At 38.1% G+C, this 9,404-nt stretch overlaps 1 protein-coding gene across 1 annotated transcript; it reads left to right on the top strand.

The window, feature by feature from the left end:
• The first annotated feature begins 3,496 nt into the window (after nt 1-3,496).
• LOC141611829 (ALA-interacting subunit 3-like) lies at nt 3,497-8,573 on the top strand. Its single transcript, XM_074430466.1, has 8 exons — nt 3,497-3,807; nt 5,939-5,997; nt 6,100-6,174; nt 6,306-6,416; nt 6,507-6,577; nt 7,093-7,390; nt 7,918-8,207; nt 8,305-8,573. Exons 1-8 carry the CDS (start codon nt 3,717-3,719, stop codon nt 8,357-8,359), a joined length of 1,050 nt encoding a protein of 349 aa, XP_074286567.1. The 5' UTR covers nt 3,497-3,716; the 3' UTR covers nt 8,360-8,573.
• Nucleotides 8,574-9,404: the final 831 nt, after the last annotated feature.

Below are 9,404 nucleotides of genomic sequence, written 5' to 3'. Positions count from 1 at the left end.
GCATGCATATAATCGACAACATATCAAATATATATAACTTCTCTAATCATTAGTAGAGGCCGCCATCGAGGCGGGCGGGATTAGGTGTTCAGTAAAAGAACTTCCTAATACGTACCCTCACCCCTTACTCAAGATCTTTGTGAACATCCGTGTTCATTGGCATCACGAGAGTCATTCTAGACATAGAATGCTAAGGGTAACGAGTTCTTAGTATTCATGTAATTACTTTGTGTCTTGACATGACACGAGGTATTCGAACGGTTCCAATTTTCCATAAAAATTGGTGGCGACTCCACAAATGTAGGCTTATTCAACCTTTCACCGGTTTCACTGCCTCACAAATCGGTTAAGGCCCATGACGTGCTTTGGCAAACCCAAGGCTCCGTGGGAGAAGTGTCGCCGCCTCGAATACACAACGCGCGGATGGCCCATGTCGACACTATGGTACTCCAAAGTTTGACCCATTCACTACTAAGATAACTCGCAATAGTAACGGGAAATATGACGGAAAAAGAGAGTCGTCAGATAACACGGGAAACTAACGGTTTTCTGACGGAAATTCCGTCGGGAATGGGTTCCTAACGGATAATCCGTCACAGCCCGTCAGATATAGATGGCGTGTTGAATGATGGCTTTGGTGCCATAGTGGGTGACAGATTTCTGACGGCATTTCCGTCAGTATTTAGAATTTTTGACAGAAAATTCGTCAGTACATTGTAATTCCTGACGGAAATTCTGTCACTAAGGCCCACATAGAGATGCCATTCTCGCAACTATTGAGTTTAAACACCCGACGGAAATTCCGTTAGGATCCCATGTTTTATAAGAGTCCTGATGGAAATTCCGTCAGGAAAGTCAATAACATATTGACTTTCCTGACAGAATTTCGGTCAGGTGTTTTTTTAAACTAACATCAGACGCGAAGGATCCTCGTCTCCTTCTATCATTCGATTTTCACCAAATCAATTGTTTTTCAACATTAACCCTAAATCCGGCCACCACCGCACCTCGTCATTCTCCCCCGGCCACCTCGTCATTCTCCCGCCACCACCCCTATACTCACTCTATTTCCTTCCTCTTCTCATTCACAATTTCCTTCCTCTATTTTCTTTCTCTCTCTTACCGCCGCCGCGGCTCCCACCTCCGTCTGTCGTCGCTGCCGCTCTCACCTCCCTTACCGTCGTTGTTTCAGGTAGTCCCCACCTCCTACTCTCCTTTCCTTCATTGTTTTTTTTATATTTTTTTCTTTACAGCCGCCGCCTTTTGCCGTCTCACCGTCGCGCCACCACCCTTTGCCGCACCACCTTCTTTCTCCTTATTCCTTTTAATTCTTTGATTGTTAATTAGATAATTTATTAATCTCTTTTGATTTAATTTTTGTTTAATTAGGTTAATTGCTTTAGGATATAAGCGATTGTTGAATTGATGTTGAAATTGTTGTTGGTGTTCATGCATGTTGCCTTAGGATATAAGTCATTCTCTAAATGTTGAAATTTGTTAATTTTTGTGAAATGTTAATATTGTTAAATATTAGACTTACTGTTAATTAGATTAGCTATGTAAAATGTGAAATTAGACTTAATGTTACTTAGTTTTTGTTAATTGACATTCTTAGGATAGTAGTCATTGTCTCAGGGTTGTTTGATCGTGGTTTGGGACACGGGTAAAGGGGGTGATGTCTTGGGTTGTGAGTTGTGTTAAATTCACTAAGACGAGTTTTTGTTTCGTAAAATTTATAATTAACAATAATGAATCTTAATTATATAATAATTGAGTTGCGGTAAAATTAATAATTAAATTATAATATTGCCTTAGGTGACGGATTTGAAGTGGAGTATTTCTGATTTATTCTTGGACTGCGTAATTGGATTTTAGCTGCAAAGGTAGCTTATCTACTCATCTAGAATATGATTTGTGTTACTTGTCATATGGATGTTATTTGGAGAATGGACATTAATTGTTGGATGATTATTGATGTGTATTGTTATCATTAATCCATTGTTGAGTATTCCTGTTGCATATATCTATATCGTTAAATTGGTTGAATGAGAATTGGAAGGCCCCAGGCTTAGTCGTTGGTGGATAACGTGTGAATTAGAAGGCCCCAGGTATAGTCCCTGGTGGATAACATGTGAATACCCCGGTCCAGGGATTGGCGGGATGAATGGGTGTCTTGAAGATGTGAATTGGTTATTGAGCATTTGCATATTTGTTTGCTATTATTATTTATATTGTGTTCATGTTGTTTAGATATTCCTACTCAACCGTTTGCTTGACGGTGTATTCGCTAAACACCTGTTATGAACCAATTGTTCGGTATTCCTGTTTGCAGATTGACTGACATGTACTAAAGAATAGCTGACTGGGAGCTTGGGACGTGAGATGGATGTTGATGGACAATATAGAAGTCTAGTTCACATAGACAGTTTATTAGATATTTCACTTATTTTATTTCCGCAGCGAGATTGTATTTAATTATTTCGAGTAAGTCTCTTAGTTAAGTATTTATTTAAAGTACTATGGTTTGTTTTATTTTGTTATTCACTATCTCGGGCAATCCGAGATGGTAACAGCTTCTTTTATCTAGGACTCTTGGCCAAAATCGGGGTGATGATTCAACTTGCCGACCGTTCCAATGTCTTTCCTAAGGGTATGGTGGAAGATGTGTTAGTGGAGGTAAACCATTTGACTTTCCCGGCCGACTTCTATGTCTTGGACAAGAAGTCGGATCAAAGGCAACACCCTTGTTGTTAGGTCTCTCTTTCATGAAGACATCTAAAACTAGGTGGGTCGGGTTATTTCGGGTTAGGGTCATTTTTGGATCAACTATTATCGAATTATTCATGGATAATAATCCGTTCGCAACAATAAACATTCGGGTCGAGTTATATATAGTCGGTCGGGTTAATTAGGGCTATGGTCGAACTCGGGTCTTGCGTTTTAGTGTCGCTCGGGTTCAGGTAGGGTCATTCGGGTCTGGTGATTCAAAATCAGGTCAATTTTACAAGGTTACGAATAGATCTGGCAAACGGGTCAGTCGGGTCGGGTTCGGGTCGGGTCAGCTCGAGTCTCTCACTGAATTCGAGTTAATTCGGGTTGGGTCAGGTCGGGTCATTTTGGGTTTCGGGTCTATTTCAGGTTAGTTGGTCGGGCATGTTCCAGGTCAAGCGGGTAGAGTTTTTTTCGGGTCGGGTCATTTTCGGGTCAATGAATAAGAGAGAATGCCATTTCATGTCTTTTCGTTTCAACTAGAGTTATGTTTTGTCAGGTCATTTTCGGGTTTGGTGTTTTCGGATCGAGTCATTTTCGAGTCGGGTCGTTTACGGGTAAAAAAAGCTCGGGACATGTTTCGATCAGGTAGGGTCAATTCGAGTTTCGGGTCACATTCAAATGATATAGTTCGAGTCAATTTTAAGCCTCAGGTTATCTTTTTCCGGTCGGATTATTCTGATCGGGTTGCTTTGTAGATCTACCCCTTGTCAAGTGGCCGCCTGTTACGACTTTTCTTTCCAAAATTCCCATCTCATCTGGTTTACCATAAGTCCATAATACTTGTCAAAGTCAAGAATATAACACAGATTTAGGGAGAAAGGAACACGCCCAATTTTAAAGTTAAATCATCAAACGAAAACCCCCTTAAATATCTCTCTCAATAATCCATCTTTGTGAAATCTCTTTGATTTTTTTTTTCTTGGGAGGGTAATAAATTATAATCAATGAGTAGTTCAAATCCAGCATCCAGCTCAGGGGGACCTGGATCAGCTGCTGATCCTTCTGCTCCTCGCAGAAATTCCAAGCGTCCCAAATGTATTTCCCTTTATTTTCCTTTTTATTTTCCTTTTTATTTGTGTTCTTTCTATGCTATTATGTGTGTTATTGACTAGTACGGAGTACTTGTTTTGAGATTACCGTCAATGAGGTCGTTACTGCTTGATTCTGGTTGTTGTAAACTGAATAATTCATATTTATCGGCGCCCTCCATGATCCTCCATTGATTGTGACTATGACGGGGGTGTGGTTTGCATTGAGATTTAGTATGTTCATGATGAGATGCTCTTTTGTTGGGTTAACTTCCTACCATTTCTTGCTATTTAAGTTCTACTCACGTTTGTTTGATCGTGAGATTTGGGAGGATGTTCGTAGCCTTGGATCATTGGTTCTGCTCTCTCTATCGCACTTTTATCGCCCCCTTTCTTTCCAATTTTTTTTACAAAATTATTATCCCCTTTCTAAATTTAGTAAAGAACATGTTTGATCATCCTATATTGCCCTTAGGTAATTATTCTCTCCGTATTTGCCTATTTCATTTTCGGGTGTTTCAGTCAATTATTTGCCTTTCTATTTTAGGAATGCCTTTGATAGGCAATTGGACCCTCCACACTCAATTTGGTTCACTTGTCATCTTATAGTTGACCCCCTTCTCTTTCCTTGGTCTTTATGCCAAAACCAAAGGCAAACAAATACCCGGGACGGAGGGAGTATCTACCACTATCTCTACCTTAATGGCATTGTCACAACTCTATTTAATTTAATGGGTTGAGTAGGTATTTCATCACTTTTCCTTGAATCCTACCAAAGTAGAAAGGAGGACAATAAAAATGGAATGCATGGAATGTAATGATATTGACCAATGATGAAATATGAGACTAAATCTATTACATGTAGTTCTTCCCTGATGCAGGTTTACCCCCATTTATCGCTTAGTCATTCATAATCATATACGGTTGAAATATGTCTATATCGAGCTTTGTCGACATATCCTAGAATAAGAAATAGGAATTTACCTTGACTTGTATTTTTTTGTATGAGGTTTTATCTCGGAATGTAGGATTATTTACTTATCTCCGATAGGAAATAACGGTGTTTTTGTGAGACAAGACACAGGGTAGTAAACAGTATGATATGAGATGAATACAAGACACAACTTGAGAACCAAAACTATACATGTTCTATGAATACAAACGCTTTATCTGTGATGTAGATGGTGCTTAACCTTTCGTTGGATTATATCTTCTTTTGGTGTTTAGCTTACACTTCTTTTGCACAGCCATTTTTATAAGTGCTGGCCTTCTGGGTTTGTTTGGTGTTTGAGGTTCTCTTTTTCATTTAGGGGAATCTATTAGATGTGGATGACACCTTAACATGGTTGGAGGTTCTGTTTTTCTTTTTTATCCCCACTCCGGTGGCTTTTTGCTACAAAAAGCAATATCTTACCCGTGTTCTTTAAGTTGGTGGGCGGGGATGGATTTACAATTAGAACAATGTCTCTGTCTGGGGATGTTCTCGTTAGGTCTCTCCTTGCAAATGTTAGTTTTTTGGATTGGTGCATTTGTTAAAGGATAAATAGAGGGTCCAATGAATGAAGGAGGTTGACCAAAGAGTTTTAGTTGAAGATAAGAAGACAAATAATAAATACGAAACTAAGGAGACCAAAGAGTTTTAGTTGAAGATAAGGAGGTTGACCAAAGAGTTTTAGTCAAAAGGATGATATCAACATAACATTACAAAATGAGATTGAAGAAAAAGTAGAGCTTAATACAATGCAAATGCGTATTGATGCTTGATCACATACCATGCGGACCATTGTATTTTAATGGCTAAAGTCTAAAAAGTGACAAGGTTTTGATGTTTAGCACGACCGTCTCAGAATCGAACCTGCATCCTTAGCTCAGAAAGCTAGGGGTTAAAGTCGACGGCCTACACAGGTCGACGCTGGCTTTTCATTTTGAGTGTCTCTAATTCAAACCAAACATGAAACTTTGCTTTTATTCTGCTTCCATGTGAGATACACAGGAATAGGCTATTCTTTTATTAATACCTTTTTGATTGTGTTGTCTAGGAGATGTTTATTTGCACTGTGCCTACTATTTATTTACTTCAAGAGCTTTCTATTCTATCAATCACCTTAAATGTCACCCCATCTGTTATGATGTTTCAGATTCAAGGTTCACTCAGCAGGAACTTCCAGCATGCAAACCAATTTTAACTCCCCGTTGGGTATGGAAAATGAATTCTGATTCCATCTTGTCTTGTCACTGCTTTTACTTTATTGTTCCATCTCTAAGCATGCCAACTTCTATTATTTCATTCTTAATACAGGTGATTTCGGCATTCATAGTCATCAGCGTTGTATTTATTCCTATCGGAGTTGCTTCTCTCTTTGCTTCACGTGATGTATGTGTCATACTAACCTTCGGTCTATATTCCTCATTTCAAAGATCCCTGAAAACAGAGAATTGAATTGAGTTGTTTTTGGTAGTTATTTTTATGTGGCTGCTGCTGATAAGATGTTCATTGTCTTTCAGGTTGTTGAAGTTGTTGATCGATATGATAATGCCTGTGTATTAGGAACCAAAAGTGATAAGATCAAATACATTCAGGGTTCTGGAGATAAAACTTGCACTAGGATACTAACTGTGAGCTTCTACACAACTTTCAGAGTGTTTATCTTATGTTCTAGCTTTGCTCTAATCAGCAATTTATGCACTGAAATTGATTCCTTGCAGATCAAAAAGCATATGAAAGCTCCCATTTATATTTATTACCAGCTTGACAACTTTTATCAAAATCATCGCAGGTACATAGTATTCGTAATATAATTATCCCCTGGGACTATTCATCTTTTTTGTTATACGAAGTATAATATATTATCTATCTGAGGAGGTAATGTGTTTATGCAGCTAGGTTGAACTCAGTATAGTACACCTAATGTAGTCTCCAAACATTCTATGTAATAGATGTAAGCAATATTCTTGAAGCCAAATATCAAGTTAACTTTGCATGATATGGCGAAGCACACACGAAGAATACTCCTAGTCAATAGTTTATGTTATCAGTGTTTTGATTGTCCCATACACGCAATTAGCTTTACATTATAAGAATGTTTTGTGTAGAATGAGTGTGGGACTCCCTAGCCCATTTGCATGTGTTTTTTTTTTTAAAAAAAAAGAAAAAAAAAACATGAATTATGGGATAGGACTGAGCAAGTCCTATTTTTGTACATCTGAATTTAGTGTCTGTTAACAGACTGCATGCTTGCCAACATCACTTGTTTGCGAACATCACATTATGATTCTCTCTCAATTCATTCAGGTATGTGAAAAGCCGAAGTGATCAGCAGTTGAGGAGTAAGAAAAGTGAGAATGATGTAAGTACGTGTCAACCAGAAGATATGAATGGAAAGAAACCTATTGTGCCGTGTGGTCTCATTGCTTGGAGCTTGTTCAATGATACCTATAGTTTTGCTCTGGGTAATAAAAATCTCACAGTCAACAAGAAGGATATTTCATGGAAGAGTGATCGTGATCACAAATTTGGGAAGGATGTCTTTCCTAAAAACTTCCAAAGTGGTGGTCTTAAAGGTGGTGCTACTTTGAACGAATCAATACCAGTAAGTTTTAACTGTGTTTTTAATGGCAGACAAATATATTGGATCTTTGTTTTTTTTCTTACCTCTTCTTTAATACTCTTTCTATGCTAAATTGCTAATAGGTTATTTACATTTTCAAATTTCAATTCACATATATTGAAAAATGCAAATAATCTATCGAAATGGATAGGGTACTAATTTCCCCAATTTTTTGTCTATCCGGAAACACTTGGCTAATTTATAGCGAAGTCGTAGCGAGCAATGCGCACCCATGCACCATATATGAACCCCACGCTTAGGAATGTACGAGAGCCTTAGAGACAGTGGGGTAGTGTTATTGTTGTTGCAATTGACGCCAATGGTCAATCAATGTCAACTTTGACTCTATTCCTCCAGATATATGAGATACAATGGAACATTTGTCAAGATTTGATTGAGCAAATCATTTTTCTTAATATTATCACTTGGTTAATTTAACACGTGTTTTAAACCTAGACTTTTTACCTTTCAAGTACATTATTCTCAAGCTTTGTTTTCTTATGCAACAGCTTAGTGAGCAAGAGGACCTGATAGTATGGATGCGAACTGCAGCTCTTCCTACTTTCAGGAAATTGTATGGGAGAATAGAGCAGGATTTGAATCCGAATGATGAGATAAAAGTCACGTTGATGAACTACTATAACACTTACAGTTTCAATGGTAAAAAGATGTTGGTACTCTCCACCACTAGCTGGCTTGGTGGCAAAAATGACTTCCTTGGCATTGCCTACCTCACTGTCGGCGGCTTGTGTTTCTTTTTGGCCTTGTTGTTCACTGTCATTTATCTCTTTAAACCAAGGTATAAAGTGCAATTGATATCTCATTTTGGTTTAATTATGAACTATGTGGCTGTAATCAATTTTGTTCTGATAGACTTTACGTGGTTTTTTCTGCAGACGGCTTGGTGATCCCTCGTACTTGTCATGGAATAGAAATCCAGGGGGACGATGATCGGCGTTTGGTATTGTCCAAGTTTTCCTGCTAATGATTGTAAATTCAAATACTTGAATTTGGATTTATTTTTTCCGTGTACATTTGTATTCCTGATACTCGGGGCTTGGTTACCTATGTAAAAACCCGTGCATTTAGTTGTGTAAAATTAATGAATACGCTAATATTTTAATTTTGACAAGTTGGGTGACGCTCCAGTCATCTGTTCAGCGAATTCTTGCCTTTGTAATTTGCTCTTGAGAACAGTATTGAAGAAATCATTTCAGAAAAGTGGCATAAATTCATCATACAAGTGCATGAAAACCAATGATAATCAACAAATAAGAACTCTCAAGTATCCGTCATTCGCCCGCAAGGGTGGAGTCTAGTGGTTAAAACTTGGGTGAAATTCCCAGGAGACCCAGGTTCAAGCCTCCCCAAGAGCAAAATCTTGTGGAGCATTCTTGGCCTGAGTCCATGCCTAATAGACTTCGAGCCTGTCACCCTCGGGTGGTTTACCTGGTATACGTGGTTTGCAGGCTATCACGTACACCCGCGGGTTTACCCAGTGCGCACCGAAGGTAGCGGCTGCGGGTTCCCTCGTTACCAAAAAAAAAAAAAAAAAAGTATCCGTCATTCCAAAGTCCTCATTATAGGTCGTTTGCATGATTTTCTTGTGACTTTGTCAGCCTCTTAAATTCACGCCTAGAAGGCGTTCGTTCTAATTATACTCGCAAACATTAGTAACGTGAAATTTAATTTTAACTTTTTTTGGGCAACTAGTAGAAAGAAAATGTTGAATAGGTTTGGTATTTGCTTTCAAGGGTTAAAAAAATGTTGAATAGTTCAGCAACTTTAACCAAGTCCCTCGTTATTATCCATGTCATAAAGTTTCGAACTTTTTAAAAAGGGTTTTTTGTCAGAAAACATTTAATATTTACATCTTTTGTAAATCTGGTATCTAATGTTTTTTTACTTGACCAAAAACACTTAACATTTACTTCTTTTTTTTGTCAAATGACACCAAATTGACTTCTAAAAAAAGTGAAAAAAGCGTCTTAACTAA

The sequence above is a fragment of the Silene latifolia genome, chromosome 11, assembly GCF_048544455.1.
Source record: "Silene latifolia isolate original U9 population chromosome 11, ASM4854445v1, whole genome shotgun sequence".
Taxonomy (NCBI): domain Eukaryota; kingdom Viridiplantae; phylum Streptophyta; class Magnoliopsida; order Caryophyllales; family Caryophyllaceae; genus Silene; species Silene latifolia.
This window is presented reverse-complemented; position numbering and strand designations above follow the sequence as displayed.

Coding starts and splice junctions, on each gene's coding strand:
- LOC141611829 (XM_074430466.1), top strand. CDS start 3,717: ATGAGTAGTTCAAATCCAGCATCCAGCTCAGGGGGACCTGGATCAGCT. Junction 5,998..6,099: donor CAATTTTAACTCCCCGTTGG/GTATGGAAAATG, acceptor TTCTTAATACAG/GTGATTTCGGCATTCATAGT. Junction 8,208..8,304: donor ATTTATCTCTTTAAACCAAG/GTATAAAGTGCA, acceptor TTTTTTCTGCAG/ACGGCTTGGTGATCCCTCGT.